Source organism: Polyergus mexicanus, unplaced genomic scaffold, assembly GCF_030449975.1.
Source record: "Polyergus mexicanus isolate NDT 795.1 unplaced genomic scaffold, iyPolMexi1.0 SCAF_2, whole genome shotgun sequence".
Taxonomy (NCBI): Eukaryota; Metazoa; Arthropoda; class Insecta; order Hymenoptera; family Formicidae; genus Polyergus; species Polyergus mexicanus.
In genome coordinates this window covers 7,757,777-7,784,087 of record NW_027223322.1, presented here as the reverse complement: position 1 = coordinate 7,784,087, position 26,311 = coordinate 7,757,777, and the positions used below count along the sequence as shown (strand labels likewise).

Genomic DNA, 26,311 nt, shown 5'->3' with positions numbered 1-26,311 from the left:
AACTCTAATTAAATTGATTCGTTGTTACGTATAATAGTTTAAACTATCGTGGGATCGAGGATACAGTGATGTTAGTCTTTAGTTTCTCTGCTCTAGCTAAATTGCGGATGCTCTTACAATGAGAGTATAATCTATACTATACGACAAAGGCAGCAGATGTGAAAGCAGACGCAAACGCGAGCCTCGCGGCGTCCGTCTTTAATACCTGACATCTTGTCTACAAAGACTAGGGACGTCAATTAATTACTTGAGTAGCATCAACTCCTGTTGTGCAAGATGGAATAAGAAGCTTCAGGCCTCGCAGACTCTCTATACCCTCGACTCATTAATAAGATCCTCGTGATCAAAATATCTCGTTTATTTTATTATCGCCTTTGTTTCTATATTTCTAGCATTGTATAAGGGCGACCATAAAAGAAGAAAAGAATCTTAGTATTAGGTGTACAACTTTGCTTCCGCCGTTTATTTTCCGAAATCATTCCCATATCTTTGAGGCGTTTTGAAATTGCTTGTTGAGTCATTCCCAATGATCGTGTCAATTCTTTTTGACTTTGACTCGAGTCTTCATTAAGTAATGCCTCCAATTCTGCATCTTCGAAAACCTTGTCTCTTCCATCGCTATGCCGGTCTTCGACGCGAAAATCACCGTTCTTGAAGCGTTGAAACCACTCGCGACACGTTCTTTCACTAATAGCGGCTTCACCGTAAGTATTTGAGAGCATTCGATGAGCCTCAGCCGCAGATTTCTTCATATTGAAGCAGAAAATTAAAACCTCCCGCAAATGACGAGAATTTGGCTCGTAAACTGACATTTTCAATCGAGAATAACTTTATGACGCAGACACAAAATCGACTAATGTTTCTATGGGGTTATGTTGACAGATGCCCAAGTTTATCGCATGACGTCTACGATCTATTTATTTCGACCATTACTTACCGCTAAAGCCATCTATAGGAAAACGGCGGAAGCAAAGTTGTACACCTAATAGCTTACAAACTAACAATTTGGAAATTCTTATTTAAAAACCGTGCACGTTTTGTAGAAATAAAATAAAACCATACGCTATACGAGACGAATGCGTATAAATTTCAAAGAGAGAGAGAGAGAATGCTATTTTTATCGTAACATCAAATTACAAATCGCGATCTCATGGCATGCCAGTAGAATAGAGAAGCGGGCGAAAGGAGGATAAAAGTAGAAGAGTCAAAGACGGGGATGGATCAAGTACGCTTCGAGAATTGCGGGAGCGACAGATACGGTTATCGTCCTGCAATACAATCAGCGAAGTTTCCACGGATGGCAGGCGATAAAGCTTTATGTATATTACAAGGTCCGTGCAACGATACTGCTCGTACGTGAGCCTTTCATCAAAGCTCTTTCTCGTCGCTCGATCTCTTTTTTCAGACAAGAAGAAAGAACTTTGCCGAGCAAAATGGATTGAATAAAGACACGTGTATGTTTCTCTCTCGTTCAACGCTAGAAAAAAGAAAAGAAAAAAAAAACTCTAATATACATTCTCTCGCGCGTGTTGACCTGCGAATCGATAAACTGTTCGCCGATATTGATGAGGCGACACAACGAAATCTTTCATTTAGATTCTCATTTTAAATACGCGGAACATTATTCGTGCTTCTCATTTTCAAATGTACGATCCGAAATATCCGGGCTCCATCGATATAAATTTCGCACGCGGTGATTTGCGAGATTAAAAATCGAAGGGTCAATTGAAATCTACGAGGAATATGTAAAATTGTTCATCTCGTACGTGTCCATAAACAGCGTGTCCAATTTTATCCCGGGGCGGAGGAAAAAAACAAGAAAGGATTCGATCGGCGCGTTAAAAATGCAGATTCACCGGCGTATAACGAGACACGCTAATTTTACAAAAAGCTCATCCCCGCCGTTCGGCCGAAGGCTGCCGACAGAATAACTCATAGGGCCGGTAGCAGCGGCACCAGCAGGACGGTCACTGTTGGCGAATGTCTGTGGCGAAATGAACGTTTTAATTCCCCTCCATAAAAGCCAACGACAAATCAAACGACTTTGACATGATTAACTGGCGGGCATAAATATCGGTATCAATGCACGTGCACGTGCAATGACGCGTCGCGCCATGTCCGCGACTGTCTCTCTTTCTCGCTTTATCCTTCCTCCCTATTCGACCTATTTCAACCCTTCTCCTCCCCTCCGCCTCTCTCTCTCTCTCTCTCTCTCTCTCTCTCTCTCACAACCCTCGCGTTCGCGTCTGGCTCGACGCATTTTCTCCTTTTCGTCGAGCAAAAACGGCCGCACCGGCGCGCAGATGCCTGGATATTAAATATACAATGAATTAGCCGTGTGCGCGTTGCCTGCCATTAAGAGGGAAAGAGGAGACGGAGGGAAAGGAGAGGAGGTGGAGGAGGAGGATATATATGCACGCGGCCGAAGCGCGCGAGATCGAATGCAACGGCGATTGTATGCAAATGCGGGCCGTGAGTTCGATCGGGGCCCGACGTTTCCACTTGGAGAAGGGGGTACGTATGCGCACCGCCCGTACCTCCCGCCACGTGCTTGTTTATGCGCGCGAGCACGCCGGGTTATTCCAACCATGCCCGTGCGAACGCGAGAAGGGACTAGTTCGTGTGCGCGACCGGGTAATAGATTATGTGTAACGCAGTTAATTGGCGGATCGCGGACGAAAAAATCGCGTCTATCCTTTTAGCGTCTTCGATATATTTTCGTCTCGCTTCTCCCTCGCGGAAACAGCTCAGCCGTATTATTCGTCGTTGCTCGGAGGAAAATTTTTAAACCGTATACGCAAACTGCACAAGTTCCTCGATTAACAATATTCTTAGATTCAACGATTATATCTATTATATGTAATAGAAAATCATTTGCTTCCGGTCTTCCAAATACTCGAAACATTATTGTTTTTATGCTTAATCTTACATATAGAGGTTTGCCACCCGTACTTTAAAATAAAGTATTGTACGTTATTTTGGACGTACATACTTTATATTTTGTAAAGAAATAAAGTACGCTAAAAATACTTTATTTCACACAAATAAAATTTATATAAATTTTTTATCGTTTATCGATAAATTCTTATGTTACTTAGAGAAGTGGTTCAATTTCAGCAATACAAATTGGCTATTTTCACTTAACAACTTTAACCTAAAAACTCAAATCAAATATGAACATTTTGTGAACATAATTGAATCTTTAAATCTGCAAAAACTTAATATTAATATGGACAATCTATATTCCGAAATATTATTAATGAATGAGTTACTTGCAAAAATAATTGATTGTCAAGATTTTACAGATATAAATATAACTACTGCACAAAAATGGCAGGATATTTTTAATCGATGTGACGATTTTCCGAATATTTATAAAGTTATTTCATATCTTTTGTCTATTCCCGCCACTTCAGCATTTACTGAGAGAGTTTTCTCTGTAATGAATCTAAAATGGCGGGAAGAGAGGAACAAAGCTTCTCTAAATTTAATTAAAAATTAATTGTTGATATATCTAAATTTAAATATCGGTTGTAAAGACGCAGTAGAAGTCTTCAAAAAAGACAAACACTTATTAGATATTGCTAAAAGTAATAAAAAATATGTATGGAAAAATAAATAATATAAAAAATATATGTACTTTTTTTTTATTTAACGTACCTTTTTTTCGTTCTCAAAGGCGTTACATACGTTATTTGTTTTAAAAAAAGGTGGCAACCCTACTTACATACCAAAGACCTCCTCGATGTCTTGCGGAACTGCTCGTGTCTCGATTATTTCTGAGAGAAGCCGCTACCACGAGAAACTCACGCACAAATGATCACAATATTTATGCACAAATCGATCAAACTAACGATTATCCTTACGTTAATAAGTACAAAAATGTAATTAATAAACGCAACACACTTTTACGACCTTGATCTGTCGGAGGATATTTACAATATGGCGCGCTTTTTGGCGCGCGATTTCGTTCACGTCATCTGCATCGTCGCGCCATCTTGAAACGTAATCCGAAAACCGCATGCAACATAACAAGAATGCAATCGTTCGGTAACAAGAGATACAAGAGAGACTGAATTTGATTATTGAAATACGACGAAAATATATGATTGGAAAAGATTATTGATTTTTCTACACTCGTGAAAGGATTCCGATTCGATTTATAATTCAAACTCGATACAATTCGAAAATGAATAGAAAATAACTTGAACTGTAAGAGTTTCGTTTGCTAGAATTTTGTTGCGAATTAGGAGAGAGAAAGTTGCGTGTGCGTTTACTTTTATGCCTAGTTAATTGCGCATTCTTAAACGTCATGTAAGGTCGGGAATTTAAAAGGATTCTTGGTAAGTTTAAAAAGTTTCCGTTGCGAGTACGTAAGAAACTGGGTTACTGCAACAGGTGGGTACTAAAGTATATAAATATACGCACATTATGTCCACTCTTTAGGAATGCATCCTTACACGATTTGATTCCCTCCATGATTAATGTCTAATTTGATAATGAATAATACTATAACAAGTACACGTATATTATAAGAAATAACTTTTCCATTTGACAGACGCAAATATATTTTCAAAATCGAAAATTTCCAAAATTTTGTAGTTTAGTTAATTCCTTTCGTTTGTATTAAATTTTTCTTTACTTTTATGTTTTTTTTTTAAATCTCAATATTTATTTTAAAGATTTACACGCGCGCGCGCGCGCTTTCTCTAAGTGTATAGAGAATAAATTCGTTGACAGCCAACTTTATTTCAACAAAAAATCGAATCAATAATAATAAAAAATTGGCTACGATTGAAAATAAAGAAGCGTTTGACAATAAAAAAGCGTTTTTTTTTTTGTAAATGAATTTTAAATGTAATTTTAAAGTGCTAATAAATAATAAATTTCTAATCTCTTTATGTAAATTTTATTTTGACAGTTTTAACGTAAATTGTCAGATAAGTTAAATCATTGAAGATTAAGAAGCTATTAAAAAAGATAGAATTTACATTCATTTGCGCATGTTTTCGATGAGAAACAATTGCCGCGCAAATGGAAGGAAATTCAATAAATCTGCGACATTCTGCGATTTGTATCATATCGCATAAATTATATTAATGCGCAATATATCACTGATAACATCAAAACTGTCTTGCGTAAAGAGTCAGGAATCGTCTCCCGCGCGAAAAGTTGTTTAATAGAAAGACATTATCGCGATGGAATAACGACGATTATGCAAAACTTTGGGATCGGTTCAGCGAGAGTGTAATTCAAAAGCATAAATTAACCGAACGCGAAGCATTATCAACCTGTATTGCGGCAATTTATGACTACTAATTAAAGGGTTTAGGGAGAGAATCGCCGTTCCGATTTGCACGCTTCTGCCACCCTACGGCGCGTGGAAACTTTAAGCGACAAACGGGTCTCATTAAGATATGAGAAGCGAACTAACAGCTTCTCTCTCTCTCTCTCTCTCTCTCTCTCTCTCTCTCTCTCTCTCTCTCTCTACGAATCGTCTCGTATTGTATACACGTACATAATTCATACACATGAAGAAGAAAAAGAACGCGTGCACCATCGTAGAAAATAGGAAGGGGAAATCAACTGTTAATCGTTTCGAATCGATTGTTATATATAGGACTCGACCGATTGCGGTCACGTCATCGCAGAATATTGCTCGTAAATTACCGAAAGAATGATTGGCACAAACGACAAGATTAATTCGCTCGCGGGGATTAAACGGACGCCGGGGACGAGTGATTTTGAATTAGTCGGTCGGCTTATTACGCACGCTCGTATACAAGCGGTATATATGATGACCGAATGAAATACGCGGCGCGAGAGATGCCGGGATATAAATTCAAGACGGCGATAAACACATCGGAGAGAACAATTGATTGTTATTCTTCGCGAATCAACGAATACGTCAGGCGAGAAACGGCCGCGCGAACTAATCAAAAAGCCGCGCGTGTCAAATCTATCGGAACGCGGGGTGATTACGATAACTGTGCCTTCCCCCCCCCCCTCCATTTGAAAGATCGTTTCTGAAGACATTCTTGACGGGGAACACGGGAAAAATAGTAAAAAAAATTTCCGACCAATAGTTTTCGAGATATATCACTTTAAAGTATTGGACATGATAATAAAACTTTATAAAAACGGACCCAACGACGTTGACCTTGATATATGTTGTCAAGATCATGATCCTGAGTAACTTTTCCTTATAACTTAATCGGCGGTCTCTTATAATTTTTGAGATATTTAAAGTTAAAGTTTAATTCGAAACGAAAATTTCGTTTAGGTTATATAACGTAACCCCCAAACCAAATTTTAGTTTTAAATCAGAAATAGGTTTGGGTTAGGTTATATCTTTTGGAAGTGGAGCCCCCCCGTAGGGAGGGGGGGACCCAGTGCGTCCACGCGTATACTTTACAATGCGAAGCGAGGAAATTAAAATAAATAAAAAAATTTAACAAATTTTATCAAAGAAATGTCTATATTTTGAAAAAATATTGAATAAAAAATAAATAAAAAATTACATTCATGGATAGAAGCTTGAATCATTGTCAGAAATGTCGTCACTGCCAAAACCAACGGAAGACATATTGGTAGTGCATACGATTCTAAGCTACACATGGAAGATACCAGGGTTGGGAAGTAACGCGTTACTTGTAACGTCGTTACCGTTACAGTTACTTTTTTTCGGTAACGATCGTTACTTTTTTCTGTTTGTAATGGTAACGGTAACGTCGTTACATTTTTACAGTAACGGTAACGAATTAACCGTTACTTTTATCGTTATTTTTTGGTTCTTTATTATCTTATATCTATTCAATAGATGTATTTTTTGAAAAATATTTTGTAGCCTTCTTCTATCATAGACTGCATTCTGATAGTCACTGCCAGTACTGAAAATCTATAGTAACGTAATTTATAGATTTTACAACACTGATAGTGAATATTGGAATACACTCTTAATAATATCAATATTTCTCTTATCAATATTTAAAAACAATGTTTGATAAAAATTTTCGACAAAATTGGAATTTGTAAATTACAATTTAAATTCCTATAAAGGTAAGTGTATTAAAAAGTAAAAATATTAACATAAAAAATTAGAATCATTAAATAAGTTTAATATAAAAAACGCTTGCTATATAGAGACTAATTTAAAGTTTTTAATTGTAACATAAATTATTACATTCAATATTAATTATTAAATAATTTTATAATCTACTAGCTTATTTTAGCATTACAAAAAACAAAAACATAACGAAACAGTAACGAATCGTTACTTTCCAAGTAACGGTAACGGTAACGCGTTACTTTTTAAAATCAGTAACGAGTAACGGTAACGAGTTATTTTTTACAAAAAATAACGGTAACGGTAACGCGTTACTTTTATAGAGTAACGTTCCCAACCCTCGGGGAAGATACTCGCGACAGTGATCTTCACAACATATGTTAAGATCAAGGTCATTGGGTCCGTTTTGTAACGTTTTATTATCATGTCCAATACTTTAAAGTGATACATCTCGAAAACTATTGGTCGGAAATTTTTTTTACTATTTTTCCCGTGTTCCTCGTGAAAAATGTCTTCAGAAACGACCTTTCAAATAGGTCACAGTTATCGTAATCTTGCCCGGAACGCGAAGGCGTCAAGCGAAGCAGCTTGAAGCGGTCGACCTGCTTCCCTGCCGATTGTTCATCACGCTTTCGTTGCGTGAATTATATCGCACGACAATCGTGCGTATAATTCACTCGGGCTTCGCGCGAAATTACGATACGACAACGCGTTTATTCGGCCGATAGCTTATCCAAGGCATTGACGGCTACGAGACGTTGATACACTTGATTTAGGCCGGCTCGGGACGGACACGGCCATTCGTCAAATATCCCACCGACGCGAATGATCGGCATTTAATCTCTTACAGCACGATGGTCACGCAATGCGAGATTATCTTTTCTGCGCTTTTAGACTGCGCACGTGGCACCGTGTCACATTCGCGATACGAAAGTTCTTTTTGTGTCAAAATAAAATAATTATTAGACTTATCGTTAGTAATGTAGGCTTTGTTTTACATCGCGCTAGGGTAGATAAGATCATGATTAATATAGGTTATTACGCTGCATGGTAATGAAAAATTGCACATTAATATAAAATTTCAGTAAAATTAAAATAAATTTTTCTATGTAAAGTTCTGTGTCACGAAAGGCTTAGCATTTTGCAGGCAATTGCAAACGTATTTATTTGTCAAAAATACGAGGAACGAATACACAAATGCATCATATTTATATACAGGGTGTCCCATTTTAAAGAACCCACTCAAATATCTCAGAAACACTGCGTTAAATCGAAAAATGTTTCAAACAAAAGTTGTGTGGCTTCAAGGGGGCCATAAGATGGTGACAATGATTTGACCTTGGAAAATCATTTGAAGGTCATGTGAAGGTCAATTTTAAAATCTTAATAGAAACTTCCATTTTTTATTTAGCATTCTTGTAGCTGACATCGAGAGCTTTCCAAAACACTATAATAAAGTATTTTTTTATTAAGTACTTTTTGAGTTATTTTATATTTTAATCTGACATATTTTGATATGAAAAATTAATCTCGTAAAATTATATGAAAAATTATCTCGTAAAATATTTAGTTTTTGATAATCTTACCGTAATACTTCTATGTACAGAATAATGAGACAAATCAATTAGTATAAAAAAAAAAATTGTTTTTAAGAAAATTACTTACAATGTATTTTTTTTAAACATTTATTTGTTTTTTTTGGCACTAATTAATTTGTCTTATTATTCTGTACATAGAAGTATTACGGTAAAATTATCGAAAACTGAATATTTTACGAAATATTTTATTTTTTATATCAAAATATGTCAGATTAAAATATTGTATAAAATAACTCAAAAAGTACTTAATGAAAAAATACTTTATTATAGTTTTTTGGAAAGCTCTCGATGTCAGCTACAAGAATACTAAATAAAAAATGGGAGTTTCCATTTAAGATTTTGAAGTTGACCTAAACATGACCTTCAAATGATTTTCCAAGGTCAAATCATTGTCATCATCTTATGGCCCCCTTGAAGCCACACAACTTTTGTTTGAAACATTTTTCGATTTAACGCAGTGTTTCTGAGATATTTGAGTGGATCCTTTAAAATGGGACACCCTGTATATCGCAAACCGCTATAGTTTACTATTTAATATAAAAATATAAATATGAATATATATAAATATATATATAAAACAGTGTAATAGCATCAATTAATTGTCGCACACAAGTATTTGTGTCTTGTCAGTCAAAAATACTGAGGAAAGATAAGCGAATAGATCACGACTAACGCTGTGCTTATACATATGCTGTTCTCATTTTTATCATATTCAGTTTGTGGAATTATCACGTTGATGTGAATTATTACATTGTCGTACGCGTCACATGATCTATACAATGCATTACCTATCTCGGCTTGACAAGCACTGGGCGAGTGGTTGCATTTAGATATGCACTGTAAGCTGCTAATGCACCAGATAAACATTCAACAAATGTTTAGAGACGGTTTGCCGAATATTGCAATATGAATCAAATAATTTGCATGCACGATAAATGCGGATATTCTGATGCTGATTGTTACATACAATTATCAATATTGATCAATACTTGGCACAATTGAACGCGTTATTCGGATGTAATAAATATGTTATGAAGATTTTATGCACAATTTATAAATGAAAATACAAATGGACATGATAAAAATCAAAATACTTAACTACTAATATTTTATCGGCATTAATTCTTAATTGAAACATATCAAATTTAGATATTGTACTCTTTTTGATTTTAGCCGGGCTTATTTTTTATTCAAACGTTTAACAGAGAGATTGACAAGATTTTCGAAAGATGCTCCCTGTCTCTCAACTTTGCGAATAATATATGAATATTTAATAATTAATCTTCAGCTATCATTTAAATAGAATTTCGTTCTACTCACGTTAAATAATAAAAGTAGATTAAATATAAGAGGGTTGGAGAGAGTGAAAATCACCGCACATTTTCGCAACTACACGATTCTCGCCAAAACCATAAAGTCATAATTTAAGAAGGATCGTAATGCTACAGCAACCGAATCGCGACGGCAAACTTGTGCATCGATGTAGCGAGTCAGCGAGAAAGAACATCCGCGAAGGAGAGGGAACTTCGCCATTTCGTTGTAAGCCGTCATTAACAGATACTTAGGATGCACGCGAAGGGCGGAAAGTAGATGACACGATGTACTCGCACCTGCGTGCACCATTAAAACGCGCTATTAAATATTAACGGAGACCTTTATGAGATCGTAATACGCTCAACGGATCGTACCTCGTTGCTAACAACGTCAGTGCCTTCTTCTCGAGCAACTCTGAGCAACTCGAAATAGCTCCCGTTCATCGACATCAACTTCCGATGCCTTTTCCCTGAAGCCGTCATGAGATCCGGTCTGCCGCTGCAAAAACGTAAGATAAGTATGACCTGCGAAAATTAAGATATTAAAATAAATGTATATCTTTTAAGAATAAATTTTTATCCTTTAAGAATAAATTTATATCTTTTTATGAGACATTAAATAATAATTTAAATTTGATAATCTCCGAAGCGAGTCTATAAACTTTCGAAAGATATTTTTGGCTCTTAAATTAGATCGTATGAAAATTTTCTATTTAAACGTAAACCCTTTTGTTGGGTTTCTTAATACGCTGAATGAAGGCGTTAAACGTACTTTATTACGCACGATCAATCTCATGCACGATAGAATACGCCGTGGGCAAATCTTTCGAATTGCATCACGCGAGATACGATACGTAAACTACGAGGCACGCCTTAACGAAGAGAATGTAAAAGTTTTAACACGTTCTGCGGCGGACATCGCGGTAAATAAAATTGAACAATCCTTCCAATCTGCCTTAGATTTTTATTACTCGCAGAAACTTGGCGCAACCTCCTTCTCGCCCGCATACGAACTTTGGAATCCCTTCGCCGGAGTGGCGAGAAGGAGGTCTTGCACCGAGAGAGATATTCGTCGGGAAAAGTCATTCTGTTCTCTCCACCGCGGGGTAAAGGACGACGCGGTGCGGTGAGTCGCACTGTCGGCTGAAGGGGGAGGGAGGGTGCGAAAGGGGAAAAGTCCACCCTCTCTATGCGGTATAAGCCGCCGGCGGCTCTCCGCTCCGTATCGTTCGATAAGCCCCGAGCCCTGGACGCGGTGTGGGTCCACACGGCACAAAGGCCTAATTACCCATAAATTCGCTGATTTACGGCGGTCTAGAAATGTAAATATGAAATATGAAAATGAGGACGGCGGTAATAAAAGTGATGTACGGGGCTCCGTAGGGTCGTTCATGAAGGCGTCCATCATCGTGCTTGACGGGCTTCTTTGTCTGGTAGCGGCAGTCGAGTGCCATTTCGCTCTCTCGTCTCTCTCTATCTCTCTCTCTCTTCCTCTCACGTTTCCTCGCGGCTCTCTTCCGCGACTCGCTCTATCTCGCTCTTTTACTCATTCCGTCTTCCTCTCGCCCGCTCTCATCCCTGTCCCTTTCCCCTCTGCCCTCATCGGAGACGCCGACGGAAACATCCATGCGATTCGCACGCGAATTTGGTTCTCTCACGGCGAAAAGGCACTTTGTCTTGCCTTTTGTAGCTGTCGTTTTGATTCACGGCAGCTAGTGATTCTTCTTTTCTTCTCTTCGAAGAGAAGTCGGAGAACACTTGCGGCCGCGCTCGATTTATTCCCCAACGACTGCGTCTAATTAATCTGTCAATAATCGACGATTATCCTACTGATTTTCTAAAAAGAGTCACGAGTACATTGTCAAATGAATAATAACTTTAAATTACGATTATGCTAATGAATTAATTAATTTACTGCGATTAATATGCGATTAAATAAATAAACATTAAATAATAAATATTTACTCAACTCAAATCGAAAAATAAATCGAAAGAGTATACGCGTGATGACGGTTTTAATGAATACTTTTCATAAGGCCACGTTAAAACCGAATCCGGTTCTTTCGATATAGTATTCGAACTGACAGTATCCGTTTGCAGATACGTTTCTTTGCATAATTTAATCTTAATTAAGGCCGCCGCTATTGACTCAAAGCAAGGAATTCGTAGGAATCGCAATGTTTGCACGTTATTCGTTCAACATTTTCCCGTTTTTGCATTGACTTTTATGCTGCGCCACTTGTTGGGATGCAAACAACCTTCTTTTGAATATCCCGAAAAGATCATTATACACAGATGAAGGAAATAGCAAATATAGTTTTATGTTGAAGCTGCTATAATTCCATTTATTTGTATCCGTTGTAGTGATCCTTATTATAGTTACCTGATGCGAAAGAATATTCAAATATTTATGAAGAGAAATTAACGGCTACAAAATATTGTAGCCGTTAATGTATATATATAGAGAGAAGATGAATAAGAGAAATAATATATTATTTTAAAAAAATATAAGATAATAAAAGCACAGAAATAAGAAGAACATTTGTATATTTATATTTTGAGAGAGGCGCAATAAGAAATATATTGTAACAATTGTGAATGTAAGACGAATCGAATGTAAAACGAGTCTTTATATAAAACAGATATAAGGCTAAGAGGAAAAGGGAGATTCACCAATTTGAATCGGCTATACTTTTTTCATTATATATTAGAGATAGATTTGACATAAATGAATATATATATATATATGTATAATACTTGTCTCCAAACATCCTGAAAAAGAAAAAGAATTTTATTAGGAAATAAAAAATAAAAAAAATCTTCAAATATGTATGCAGGGTGTCCCATTTTAAAGAACCCACTCAAATATCTCAGAAACACTGCGTTAAATCGAAAAATGTTTCAAACAAAAGTCGTGTGGCTTCAAGGGGGCCATAAGATGGTGACAATGATTTGACTTTGGAAAATCATTTGAAGATCATGTGAAGGTCAACTTTAAAATCTTAAATGGAAACCCCCATTTTTTATTTAGTATTCTTATAGCTGACATCGAGAGCTTTCCAAAATACTATAATAAAGTATTTTTTTATTAAGTACTTTTTGAGTTATTTTATACAATATTTTAATCTGACATATTTTGATATAAAAAATTAAATATCTCGTTAAATATTTAATTTTTGATAATTTTACCGTAATACTTCTATGTACAGAATAATAAGACAAATCAATTAGTATAAAAAAAAATTGTTTTTAAGAAAATTATTTACAATGTATTTTTTTAAACAATTATTTGTTTTTTTTGGCACTAATTAATTTGTCTTATTATTCTGTACATAGATTACGGTAAAATTATCGAAAACTGAATATTTTATGAAATATTTTATTTTTTATATCAAAATATGTCAGATTAAAATATAAAATAACTCAAAAAGTACTTAATAAAAAAATACTTTATTATAGTGTTTTGGAAAGCTCTCGATGTCAGCTACAATAATACTAAATAAAAAATGGGAGTTTCTATTAAGATTTTTAAATTGACCTTCACATGACCTTCAAATGATTTTCCAAGGTCAAATAGTTGTCACCATCTTATGGCCCCCTTGAAGCCACACGACTTTTGTTTGAAACATTTTGCGATTTAACGCAGTGTTTCTGAGATATTTGAGTGGATCCTTTAAAATGGGACATCCTGTATATATGTTTTCTCTGCATGATACCTAATTTAGCAGTATATCGTAGAAAAATATATAATCAAATATTGAATTTATCTTTTTTTATCTATGATGCGCATTAAAAAGCACGATTTAACGTCCCTTGTGTTTGTTAATTTTATACTATTGGGTATATAATAACCGTTTGTTTAATCATTAAATGTCTAATATAGCATGCTTGTGTGAGCCTGTGTACTAGTGTGTAAACTACATGCGATATATAATTTTATTGATTACGAAAGAAATATCTAATAAATAAATATTATTAATACCAGGGTATATCGACAATAAATATTGATCCTAATTAATTTCTAGAGTACCGGCCGAGAAGACTCCTCGTATCATCTGCCCGATATCATCATCTGCATCGACCAACAGATGTCGTCAATATCAGAATTAAATATTCACGTCTGCGCACAAATAAACACGTGATAAATTTAACCGTAACCATAACCTAACGTAATCTATTCATTTTAACCATTTCTGACTTGTGATTATAATTTGACATCCAGGTTAACCCAAATCCAACATAAATCGATAAACACATCATATTCAATGAGAAAATTCAAAGTACTTGACATTAATTTAAATTACTGTGCGAGATAGTCGATCGAAATCAAGATTAATATGTCAAAAAATATAAGTGATTCTCGTAAACAACAATTAGAGGAGCTAAAGAATTTCACTGATGCAGTTAACAAAGAAATCACCAATATTGTTGAGACTTTAGACTGGACAATGGAAAGCACAATGGCAAATATTGTGAGTATAATTAAATTACTATCATATACAGATATCACCATTATGACTTAAGTGTTATATTTATGTAGGACAAAGAATATTTCATATGTCCATACGATCCATCCCATCAACTAACTGAAGGATCTCTCAATGATCATCTTGTCTCTTGTCAATGGAAAACTGAAGGTTATAGAAAATCGGATATTCCATTATCGGAGCCAATCCTATCAACGGATTCACCATTCAGTATAAAGTTTGGTAAGCAAATTTTTCACAGAATAAATATTTTATTCTAATGAATGAATGCTAAATTTTAGAAATAGTATTTTATACTACATCATAACATGTTTGTTATAGATGAAAAATTGCAAGATGAAATTCTAAGGAAGGCTAAAGAACAAAATCCAGCAATGCAAACTGGTTAGTAAAAACATAGAAAACATGCATTTTTATAAATTTCATATGACAATGGAATTTTTTACAGCAATTTATGAGTGTTATACTTGGTGTGGAATCAATATATCCTTTTACATATCCTTTACTCAATATTTAGTCATATAGAAACAATTAAAATGGATATATTGTAATACTTGTAATTTAAGATTATTTATTTGTATTATTTTTCTATCTAGTAATACAATTGATAAGAACTACAGCTATTATTTTAAAATTGCAAGAAAGCAGCTTGTTTTAGCTCAGATGTTTTATTTTATAATTGTTATAATTTCGAAAAATATGAATTCTTGACACTTGGTATAGGTATAGGTGAGCGGTTAATACCACGTACATCTGATAGACTTCTCACAGATTTTACCAGTGATGAGAGAAAAGCACTATATGATTATGTCATCTCTAATACTGCAAAACCAGACATTGGACAAGACATTGCAGACATTGGAAATTTGTAAGTTTAATAAACCAATATTTATAATTTATATATATATATATATATATATATATATATATATATATTATTTTTAGGAAATACCAAGAGAAAGAAGACAAAAAATTATCTTTTCTGGAATTGTTGGTCCAACAACGTAATTTGAAAAGACGTAGAGCAAAACATAAAGGTGTTCATACAAATAAGAAATCTCATGTTGAAATACTCAGAGAATTAATTAATCAACAAATGGAAATATATACCGATTACATGTTGGAGCAAAATAATTCAAATCATGTTCAGACTATTGAAGCCGACAATTCAAGTTACGAAGCGATGCAAGACAAAACAAACCGTCTATATAAAATATTTCATACTTCTTCGCGAAATTATGATGATTTGCATTATAGAGAAAGAAACGATCACTACAAAAGAGATGATTTAAAAAGAGAGGATTTGGAAGAAAAGAATTATCATCGATCAAGAGACCGAGACAGGCAAGAAAAATGCTCAGATGAAACATATAGAAAACGTAGGCATACTGAATACATGAAATCATCCCATTCAAGAGATCGAAAATCACATAAGAAAAATAAACGTCGAAGTAGAGATAGACATAAAGATAAACATCATGAAAAAAAACATAAATCTCAAGATCGTGACAAATCATCAGAAAAACACTCGAAACATAGTGATCATAAGCGAAAAAAGAAAAATAAAGATTATTGATAATTGATAATCCAATTTGAAGAACGAACAGATAACAAATAGTATTTATTTTAAAAATCTTCATGTATATGAAGTGAGTAGATTTATATTATCTTGAAAATTAAATTTAGCATGAATATTATTTACTTGATGAAATATCATTCTCCGTTATCGTTGGTCAAATATATTTTTTAATTATAATTGCATTTAAAAATTTCGTTTAATTTATTTTATCAAATATTTTTTATTTCTTATGAAATTAAAAATGGAAATTTATATACAGATATATTGGATTTAAAGGTACAGGATAATTATCGAGTTGAATAAGTTTTACAGATCTAGGAAAAGTTTCTTGATCATATCTATCCAATGATCTCTCCGATTTAATATGCTTATTTTCTTCTAATTTGTCTGATTTTGTATTATGTATAGTAAACATTCCTGCTGATTTACGTGTTGATTGTGATGTCTCTTCTATTTTAGACATAGATTTATGCTGCAATGTTTGACGACCAAAAATTTTCTTGTTATTGTCCGAATTTTCAGTGTCATTGGAATTGCAATTGTAAGCAATTAACAATTTCTGTATATCATAATACGACATGTGATCTCTTTGGCCAATCTCCACGGTAGAAGTCTAAGAAATAAAATTTCATACTATTAATTTAATTACAAATTCTGAATCAATAATATTGTATTACTTACAACATTACGATGCAACATTAATTAAGTTAGATATAAATATTAACACAATTTTATCTTTAAAATATCTTCGGGTATTTATGAGAATATGTCGTATAATTACCGTAGGTATTATTGTTGGAATCGATCTATTTACAGAGAATGCAGTCATCGAGTAGTGCATTATGCTATCGTAATCGTACGGTAATCCATAATCGGTTATGATACTTTTATTCAGACTATAGAAATTAAATGCATTTCCTGGAAATAAATTTGTTAATCCTACTTTCAATTCAACGTTAATTGCATGTTAAAGGTGGTGAGAGTCACTATTGATTACCCTTTTTTATATTTTTCCACATTATAGTGATGTATTTGTCACGATCTGGTCTCATGTGTTCGTGATATAAACCTAAGGTGTGCAGCAGCTCGTGTATTGAGTGTCCAATTGTGCGAAAGCATGTGTCTATGTCTAAATTCAAGGTTGTAGATCCATACGCGTTACGTCCTAAATCGGAGAAACAACCCTTCTGATGACCTGTAATGTTGACCCAATTGTTTGCCGGAAGTTTTTCATATTGAGTGCGTGTAAATTTAATACAAGTCTTTGACATTATAGTATGCAATGCAGTCTCCAACATAGCAAATTTCATCGGTTCGTTTACTGAAACAGATAATGTAAATCCCGTGTTTAGAGATAGTTTTTCAACATATTTATTACTTGATCTTGAGTTGAAATGTAAAAAAATTTTTCCTTATATATGTGACTATTATGTCGTTATTTCTACACGGTTTAAAATGGTCAGAGAAATATTTCACCTATGGAGGAATGAACGTAGTAATTAATGACACCGTTGGGCCATAATAAAGTTTTATCCTTCGTAAGAACTTTTCTCGATTGCGGTGAATTATTTATATCTCCTTCTTGTTGTCCACCTTCTTCGGGATTATCATACTGAGACCACGTATCAACTGTGTATAAAATGTTAATTGTCATAAAATATTGTCATGTTTTCACTTGTATATTATCTAGATATAATTAATGAATAGACTTCTTCTTACGTCTATAACTGATGACAGTTTTGGAAACAGTCTTCCTTGTCAGTTTTGGCGATAATGACAGGCCTTTCCAAGAATTGGAAAACTGCATCAAATGTGCGTTAACATCCGTGACAGGCCAGTTTCCTAATAAAACTATCGATATCAAAGAAAACATGCCACCTAGGCATCGAGCTTTCTGCATCTTTTTAGACGAATTACAAACATAGACTAACGTTTGAGATTGATATTGCTGTGCATTATAAATAAAATTAACATTGATCAGGCATATCTCATCAATTAGAATAACAACAATCAAAATGTATTAGAAATGTTTTCATTTCACCCTCACCTTTAAGCCTCAATAATAACATTCAAGATGTCAGCAAATTAAATTGGGAAATCAATGTTAAGAAATGATTAATAAAAGCCACAATAATTGCCAATGAAACTTTGATCAATTAATTTTTATATCGCTAATATAATTTTTATTGCAGCAGTTTTTTGTCTGTCGAAATTATATTTAAATAATCCAGGCAACAAAGTTTATCGAAAACATTTGCAAAACATTTTGCAAAGTATTTGCAAATTTTAAAGATAGAAAAATTATGTAGGATGATTTGTTGCAAGAATATTGACAGAAAAAATTGGTAGCAATACATATATATAATAAAATTTATCAACAAAATGTGACAGCAAATTGGAAATCGAGCAGATCTATAATAATTTAATGTAGATTTGAAACAGAGCAAAATTTGCCTTCAATAGATTTGATTCATTATCAGTTTCTATTATCAAAATATGCCATATCATGTTATGTTTGCAAGCAAAACACTTAATATAGACGATTGTCTTAATGTGAATGTTTGCTCAAATATACTGTCACTCTACGATGACAATTTGCTCTTACTAAGAATTTGATCTTGTGAGAGAGAGAGAGAGATTTGTGCTTGTAAAAGATAATTCTTCAAGTCTTAGAAAAATAATATTTTTTGTATATCTTAGATTTTCATTAATTATTTAAAAATTGTTAATTGACATTATGTTTTTATTATAACAATTTTATTTTCTTACAAACATAAAAACATGTTTTAATCGCCCGAAGAAGTTTTATAACACGCTGCGCATAACAAAAGCGTTAATTCTATTATAATTCTATTTCTTATTCTCGACTTTAATACACCGTATAATTAATATTTGTTACAGTAATAGAAATTATTATGCAAAAGCAAATATGTCTTATCGAAAGAGCTTTTTTTCTGATACAAATGAATTACAGAAGATTTATGATATTAATGTTCAATTTTCAAACAGCATATATGATATTCGTATATTTTATATTAAATGTATTGTAGATATTGAGAACATCCCTATAATATCTTTTCTCTTTATGATATATATTATATATTCTTAAAATATTCTGAAAATCTATGTGTTATGTGTAGGATTTAACAGTTTCATATCTTCATAAAAAAAATGTATTTTTATTAAATTTTATTAATGGTAAATGAAGCGAGATTTAAACTAAGAAAAAAATATATTAGTTAAAATCATATTTATAAATAAATATATGTACATAAATATAGCAATAATGTAATATTATATTATGTATTAATTTTTCATATTTATTTTGCTTATCTCCAACTATAGATTATATTCATATGAATATATAGATTATATTTATTATTATTCAGATATTTTATGTTTATTTATGTATGTGTATACACGCGCGATAAGATATTTCTTTTTTCCCGCGTAATTGTCTTTTTTCTGTTATCATCAGAGATTTCTTCGGTTACCAACCATACTTGATTTGACTTACTATTTCTTCCTGCTCCAACAGTATTAAATGAGCGTTAGTGCATAATCATAACAATATAATCTTTGTTTTCAAGCTTGCTGATTGAGAGAAAAGGAATTAAAACATGTTTAAGATTGTTTATATATTTATTATAAAGACGTGAAAAATAATATGAACAAGTATTGAAAGTAAAAAATCTAAATATATATTATATATGTGAATAATTTTTTTTTTCAAATTAAAAGCACTTTCTAAAGAAAAAAAAGTTTATCACTCGATGGTGTAAAAATTTTTTTAAATTTGAAGTTCTCCAAATTATGAAAAATTCACTACTACATCTAATCTATAGTTGATATGTTTTCGCATTTAATTGTATATATTTAATATATTTCAACGCGTCGAGCGGTTTTTATTTTGTCGCATGCGTATATATTTTGCTGATACAAAAGCGAATTTTTTTATATTTTATTTAAAAACTATCAAGATGAAGAAATACGAAAGTTTCAAAATGAAAAAATATGAGATTTTGAAGCACATTGGGGAGGGATCTTTCGGGCAGGTGTATAAAGCTAAAAAGCGTTCGGATGGCGAAATCGTAGCTTTCAAAATGATAAGAAAGGTATATCGCCTGTATATATGAACCAAGAGAGATATAAATAACTTCTGTTTCATGACTAATACACCAATGTATTTACTCCATAGTGTGGCAGATCATTCAAAGAACTTAAAAGTTTACGTCAAGAATGTGAGATTCAACGTCATTTGCATCATCCGAATATAGTACAAATGATAGACTCATTTGAAACAGAGAATGAGGTACGTCAGCTTGGAATTAAGCTTATAAATAAAACATATTTCTAGATATTTTGTGGAATATCTGATCTAGATCGTGGTTGTAACAGAATATGCGGATAAGGAACTCTATGACATATTGGATAAGGAAGGCAGATTATCGGAGGAAAGAACACAAGTAATAGCATGTGATTTGGTATCTGCGCTTTATTATCTGCATTCAAATCGAGTAATGCATAGGTTTGTATCTAATTGTAGATAGAACTGACAGCATGTAATATATCGAATGATATAACAATTTTATTAATATTATTAGAGATCTTAAGCCTCAAAATGTTCTTTTGGAAGCAAACGGTGTGGCTAAGCTATGTGATTTTGGATTTGCTCGTAGTATGAGCACTGGTACACATGTACTTACTTCTATCAAAGGGACACCGCTATATATGGCACCAGAACTTATAGAAGAATATCCTTATGATCACAATGCTGATTTATGGTAATATAGCCATACAATTTATTTATATTTTAATTATAAAAACAAATGCATTGTATAATTTGTAGGTCTCTAGGCTGTATAGTTTATGAATTGGTAGTAGGTTCTCCTCCTTTTCAAACCAATTCAATACTGCATTTGGTTAAGTTAATCAGGTTTGAAGCAATAAAGTGGCCAGATTTTATTTCTCCAAATTGCAAGAGCTTTTTACAAGTAAGCTCTTTATTTTTATTCTAGGTGATGTATATATTAATATATAATGTAACTTATCGTAATTTCAATTTTAGGGTTTACTTCAAAAAGATCCTTCTCAGCGATTAAGCTGGCCTGCTCTTCTCGAACATCCATTTGTCAAAGATCGAATTATAATAGTAAGTGGCACTGCGCCTACTCCATTCACAACTCCATTGTCTGCAAGCCAAGCGATAGCAAAGCAGCAGCAATTACATAATCTGGCAATGCGTTCTGCTAATCAATCCAAGTATTGTATTATTAATTTTTGATATTTATTTGAAAGGAATTATGTACATAATAAGTATATATATACATATATATATATATATATATATATATATATATTTTTTTTTTTTTTATTTAATCACATTTTTAGAGTTGTGGAGAAAGCAATCCAAAAAATGCAAGAACAGGAAAGGAAACACCATGAACATCATCAACGAACATGTTTCTCACAACCAGGTTATCCAATATCTTTTACTTACTGTCAGCATGGGATAACTCACTGTCAAGCATTGCGTCGTAGCGAACCAAGTGGCACTGATTCCAGTGCTAGTATTGATGTACTCTTAGGAAATCTTAGTCTTAGGGCATCTCTGAGAAGTGATCTATTAGCTGCAGATCACGCTATATGTCAGAATGATTGTCCGCATAATACAAATGTACATCATAACTTACCAATACTAGAGGATCATTCAAAACCTGTTCAAATGCAAACAGCTGACAATCATTCCATACGACAGTTGAATAGAGAAATGCACCACACTAATGCTCAAGGTGATGGAGTTAATATAGGACAACAAATCGAAATATCTTCACATGTGAATCAAATTGTACATGGTGATGGCGATTGCAAACAGAGCTGTTTGAGCATTGATTACGAACAGGAATTCGGTGAGAGAAAATTGATCGAAAAGAATACAAGATTACCGGATTGGGAGCTGAGAGCAGTAGAGAGACCTATCGAAAACGAAGAATGGGTTGCATTTTTACAAAGATCAATGGAAGAAGTTATGGAGGGCGAAATCGACTCGCTGTTGCAACAAAACTGCGTTTCAGTGTTTGTTTCTCCTTTGAGAAATTCGGCAGCTGGTTGTCGAGTCGTCGAATATGTAGCTTGCTTATTATCTTTGCCATTTACCGTGTCAATCAGCAAGGAAAATTTGAAGAAGATTGAACGGGTTTATTTAGATGTAAGAGTGGTACCGAATCTCGTTTATGCTATAAAGCTCTTAATGTCAGAGCGTTCCGACAGCGAATCAAATACAGCAGATTTAGCCAATGCGGGAACGAAATCGGCGTCTTCTTTATCCGCAGATGAGCTTGAAGCCCTTGAATGTGCGATGCTCGTCCTTTGTAGATTGGTCTATATCGAGGATCAATTTCTCATGCAGTTCTGCGATGCTATTTACATTGTGAATGGAATGTCACTTTTACAGCAATTGCTAGCTTTGGAAAAAAGGAAGGCAAGGGTTGTTGTAGATCTCGTTGCGATTTTAAATAATGTTCTACGTTCTCAACCTGAGAATGCTGAACTTGTGGAACAAGTTGTACTACGTACAAAACCTTCTGGTGAGCTATTGTAGATTATTTTTTTTATAGTATAATTTTATATAACATATATATATATTACAAATAAACAACTTTTGTATTTTTAATGAAGGAGTTTTGATGGAGCAGCTCAACAAACTTCTCAATCATCGACAAGCTGTTTTACGAGCGAGAACATGTACTATGATCAGATTGTTGGGTAGATTTTGCTGTCGAGCACTACAACAAGTTTGGGATAGATCATTAAGAAATCTCGTTGAGAGTTTAATTGAGGATGAGGATGAACAAGTACGAAATGTAAGTAAATTACTCTAATGCAATATATTCTTTAAAATTTGAATTTTATATAATATATTACAAATATTTTAGGCTGCAGAGGATGCAGTAAACGAATTGAAACAACTAACATATTACAATCAAAAGAATCCTGCCAATTAAGTGCCTTGTGATCAAATAAAAAGATTGTTTTTAGGGATCGATTTTAATGCTATTGTTGTCCGCGATATATAAGTCTTATAATATTTCAAGATAAAATATATATTTTATTTATGAACAGATTTGTAGTTTTATACTACAGAAATAAAATATATTTATGATATTTTTTCATAAATCACTATATAATAAACATGTGTTGTAACTTAAAAGTGTGGAAATCTACTTGTTTAATTTGCTTTTTATCAATATTTTGATATTATATATTCTAGATAATTTGATTTTAGAAACATATGAATTTAATCCAATATCCACTCTATAAAAATCTCTTCAGAAGAATCATTTTCTTCCGGTTTACGATCGCCACATTGCTCCTTATACATTGCTTGTACCTTGGCTACATCCTTTTCGCTGAGTCCATCTCGCTGACCAAGTTTTACCTTTTTTTTCTGCAAAATGACATAAACATTGAGAGTAAACCAAAATCAATACAAATATAGCAAGTGTGCCACACAATTATTACCTTGGGCGTAATAGTAGGTTCTCCATTCTTGGAGAATGCATGAGAACTATAGTGCATGACACTCTTGTAATCATAGCTTATGCCATAATCAGTGACAGTACGATTATCATACTTATTGAAATTATGCTCTTTACCTGCAAAAGTTTATTAAAATTCGGTTCATTCACGTATTACGCGAGACTTTCCATCTTAAAAGTCAAAATAATGTTATGGAATATAACATGAATAACTAAATAAATAGTATATTACATATTAAAAAGCCTCAGTTTTTAAATGTGAAAAACTATTACAAAGAAAAATAAATGTACAGGAGATAAGATACTTAAAAAAAATTAAATTATTAGTAAATACCCAGTTTGATGTTCTCCCAATGTATGGTGACCCACTCGTCTCGGTCCGCGGCGCTCTGCTGATGGTAAAAGCCTAAGGCGTGCATGAGCTCGTGCACGACAACTCCGTGATGAACGCATCCCGGATTTTGTAGATTCAACACCTGTCCATGACCGTGACGACCTACCAGGGACCAGCATCCCGACTTTTTCGCTTGTATCGTCACATAATTCTCGTCAGTATCCTTGTAAGGACGGAAACGCAAACAAGTTCTCTCATGATACTCCCGCATAGCTCCTTTGATTAGTTCGATTTGATCTCGATCTATGAGTTTATGAATCATATATGTAAAATTGAATTTTCAAGTACATGTATATGATTAATATGATATAATGAATCATTGCTATGATCAGTTTTGACGCTTGATTTCAATCCGAGCTTATAAGCGAATCTCAACGAAATCAATCGTAAACCGAAATATAATAGATATAGCACATCTGTAATTGATTAAAAATACTGTAATTATTTAAAAATACTCGATATACTGTTCTACTTGCTATTATAATTATATAAAAAATTACTAAAATCATCTTCCTGTATAAAGAAAGGCACAACACCGCCGGGCCATCGCGCTGTAGCATCTAAGAGGCCATTTTTCCATGAGGGACTATCTGGATGAACCATTATATCACCCTCGTGTAAACCACTCAGCTCCCAAACATTTTGTGGATCATCCGGGCTCCAAGATTTTATGTTATTGGCTATATAAAAAAAGATGAGTATAACAAAAAATTTTAATAAGCGTTGCAACAATTACAATCGCTATATATACTAAAATAATATTGAAATAAAATTTATTTTGATTTCAAATTTCGTATATTTATAAATTTATCGTGAAATTAAAAGTACAATTAGAAATTTAATTACCAATTTTCTCATGATTGTAGTCACTGTTGAAAACTCCATCGAACCGTGGCTCAGGCGGTACAGGGCGACCATGAGATCCGCAATGACTCTTAGCTGGTAATCCTGAACCGATACCAATTGCTATGAACGATAAAATTATTCGCATTAGGACCATTATTGTACCTTTGTCCTGAAAGGGAGCACCACTTAAATCTAACACTACAAGGTATTGTTCCTTTCCTTTTATACGTAATCATTATCCACAGTAGAATACATTCACTAGCAGAACTTCTTAGATACTGGATATGCAAATATATAGTTTTTATCTCGTTTTATCTTGTGTGAAGTAAAGAATGTTTACTAAATGTCCTTTGAAATGTGAGCTTCCATCAATTTTTAATACAATTTGCTTTGCACTAAATTAATGTTGCCTTCGGGGGCTAATTAATAACATCAATTATCATTGCTATGTTTCACTCATGCTCTCTCGTTTTGAAAACTATTTAGGTCGAAAATTATAATCGCGGACACAGCCTGAATATAAATCGCGCGGCTTATCTTTCCGTTACGACCTAATAGCACCGAGAAAATAGGTTCCGGTGACAAGTTACAGTAGAATTATCACCGCATGTTATTGTGATGTATATAAAGACGATATATTTACATAAAGGAAGTTACACGAAATAAATACAAATTAAGTCTTGCCGCGCTTTATATCTTAGTGTGTGTGTATATGATAAAATGTAAAATATTTCTTCTTTCGTAGAGGCAATTTCTTAACTGCAAATTTTTCTTTTATTGGATATATCTTGATTACGAATAAAAATACCTTAAATTAAAATTTATTTTCAATATAAAAGATTGCACTGAAAAATATACAAAATATATTCTATGAATTTACTTATATATTACTGTAATCTTTTAAAATTTTTAATTGACAATTAAATTTTTTTTTTTTTTTTTATGTATAAACTAAATTTTCTAATTTATCGCAAAAGATTTCAAACGTATTAAGAAATTTGAAAGTACAATACAAATTCGAACAAAGGATAACAGATATTTTTGACATTTCAAGTTGCATTTTGCATGTCTTTTACATATAAAACTTTTACTCTTTTACAGTACATCTATCATAAAATATCCTGCCGAGCAGTTACAAAAAATATGGCATGGCTCCTTTTTTCATCTCTCACGGCGCATTATTTATCGCTGTTCTGAAAATGAGCAACACGGTAGATTCGATAAAGGAGCGCCATGAAGAAGGCGCCTGATCGGATCTCCGGCATCCCGTCGCCTCGAGGCGACGACGCTCCAGCATGGATGTGGGTCAAAATGATTCGGTAGCCGGCCGCGTAATTCAGTACATCGATATATTATCTTCGAATCGTGCATTTCGTGCCTTTCCCTCCGGACCTCCACCGTCTCCGCCGCGTCCGAGGTTCGTGCTGCCTCAGCCTCTGTCTTCACTCGGACCCGGGCATATACGAGGCGAGAAAAAAAGGCGTGCAATT

The 26,311-nt window shown here is 33.6% G+C and overlaps 3 protein-coding genes and 1 pseudogene across 5 annotated transcripts in view; 2 read left to right on the top strand and 2 right to left on the bottom strand.

Moving 5' to 3' along the window:
* Positions 1–18,314, top strand: part of LOC138944785 (U11/U12 small nuclear ribonucleoprotein 48 kDa protein) — a 64,209-nt gene extending 45,895 nt beyond the window's left edge. The window contains exons 2-7 of one of the 2 annotated variants that reach the window (XM_070315761.1): positions 14,003–14,115; positions 14,200–14,449; positions 14,518–14,686; positions 14,786–14,848; positions 15,188–15,332; positions 15,410–18,314. In XM_070315761.1, coding sequence (XP_070171862.1) covers positions 14,315–14,449; positions 14,518–14,686; positions 14,786–14,848; positions 15,188–15,332; positions 15,410–16,040 — 1,143 coding nt within the window. In that variant the 5' untranslated portion in view covers positions 14,003–14,115; positions 14,200–14,314 and the 3' untranslated portion in view covers positions 16,041–18,314. Of the gene's footprint in view, positions 1–14,002; positions 14,116–14,162; positions 14,450–14,517; positions 14,687–14,785; positions 14,849–15,187; positions 15,333–15,409 lie in introns of those variants that run through there. The other variant, XM_070315762.1, reaches the window with a different exon arrangement.
* Fu (STKc_STK36 domain-containing protein fused) lies at positions 16,095–23,257 on the top strand. Of its 2 annotated transcripts, XM_070315759.1 has the most exons (10): positions 16,095–16,113; positions 20,024–20,158; positions 20,242–20,355; positions 20,426–20,571; positions 20,648–20,827; positions 20,893–21,037; positions 21,112–21,305; positions 21,435–22,630; positions 22,722–22,906; positions 22,979–23,257. In XM_070315759.1, the coding sequence occupies exons 2-10, from the start codon at positions 20,024–20,026 to the stop codon at positions 23,045–23,047; spliced, it is 2,364 nt and encodes a 787-aa protein (XP_070171860.1). In that variant the 5' UTR covers positions 16,095–16,113; the 3' UTR covers positions 23,048–23,257. The 2 variants fall into 2 exon arrangements, with proteins under 2 accessions (XP_070171860.1, XP_070171861.1); XM_070315760.1 differs by lacking the exons at positions 16,095–16,113; positions 20,024–20,158 and having other exon boundaries at positions 20,266–20,355; positions 20,442–20,571; positions 22,979–23,256.
* Positions 16,264–18,551, bottom strand: LOC138941742 (zinc metalloproteinase nas-4-like; annotated as a pseudogene).
* LOC138944786 (seminal metalloprotease 1) lies at positions 23,230–25,018 on the bottom strand. Its single transcript, XM_070315763.1, has 5 exons — positions 24,822–25,018; positions 24,476–24,655; positions 23,916–24,218; positions 23,565–23,698; positions 23,230–23,490 (listed from the first exon to the last, which is right to left on the bottom strand). The coding sequence occupies exons 1-5, from the start codon at positions 24,973–24,975 to the stop codon at positions 23,341–23,343; spliced, it is 921 nt and encodes a 306-aa protein (XP_070171864.1). The 5' UTR covers positions 24,976–25,018; the 3' UTR covers positions 23,230–23,340.
* Between the last annotated feature and the right edge of the window lie 1,293 nt (positions 25,019–26,311).

What these genes read in the sequence shown, in the direction of transcription:
- Fu (XM_070315759.1), top strand. Translation starts at nt 20,024, where the DNA reads ATGAAGAAATACGAAAGTTTCAAAATGAAAAAATATGAGATTTTGAAG. An exon ending in TCAAATCGAGTAATGCATAG is followed by an intron (nt 20,572 to 20,647) that starts GTTTGTATCTAA and finishes TAATATTATTAG; the next exon opens with AGATCTTAAGCCTCAAAATG. An exon ending in ATTGCAAGAGCTTTTTACAA is followed by an intron (nt 21,038 to 21,111) that starts GTAAGCTCTTTA and finishes TTTCAATTTTAG; the next exon opens with GGTTTACTTCAAAAAGATCC.
- LOC138944786 (XM_070315763.1), bottom strand. Translation starts at nt 24,975, where the DNA reads ATGGTCCTAATGCGAATAATTTTATCGTTCATAGCAATTGGTATCGGT. An exon ending in TATACAGGAAGATGATTTTA is followed by an intron (nt 24,219 to 24,475) that starts GTAATTTTTTAT and finishes ATAAACTCATAG; the next exon opens with ATCGAGATCAAATCGAACTA. An exon ending in AACCTACTATTACGCCCAAG is followed by an intron (nt 23,491 to 23,564) that starts GTAATAATTGTG and finishes GTCATTTTGCAG; the next exon opens with AAAAAAAAGGTAAAACTTGG.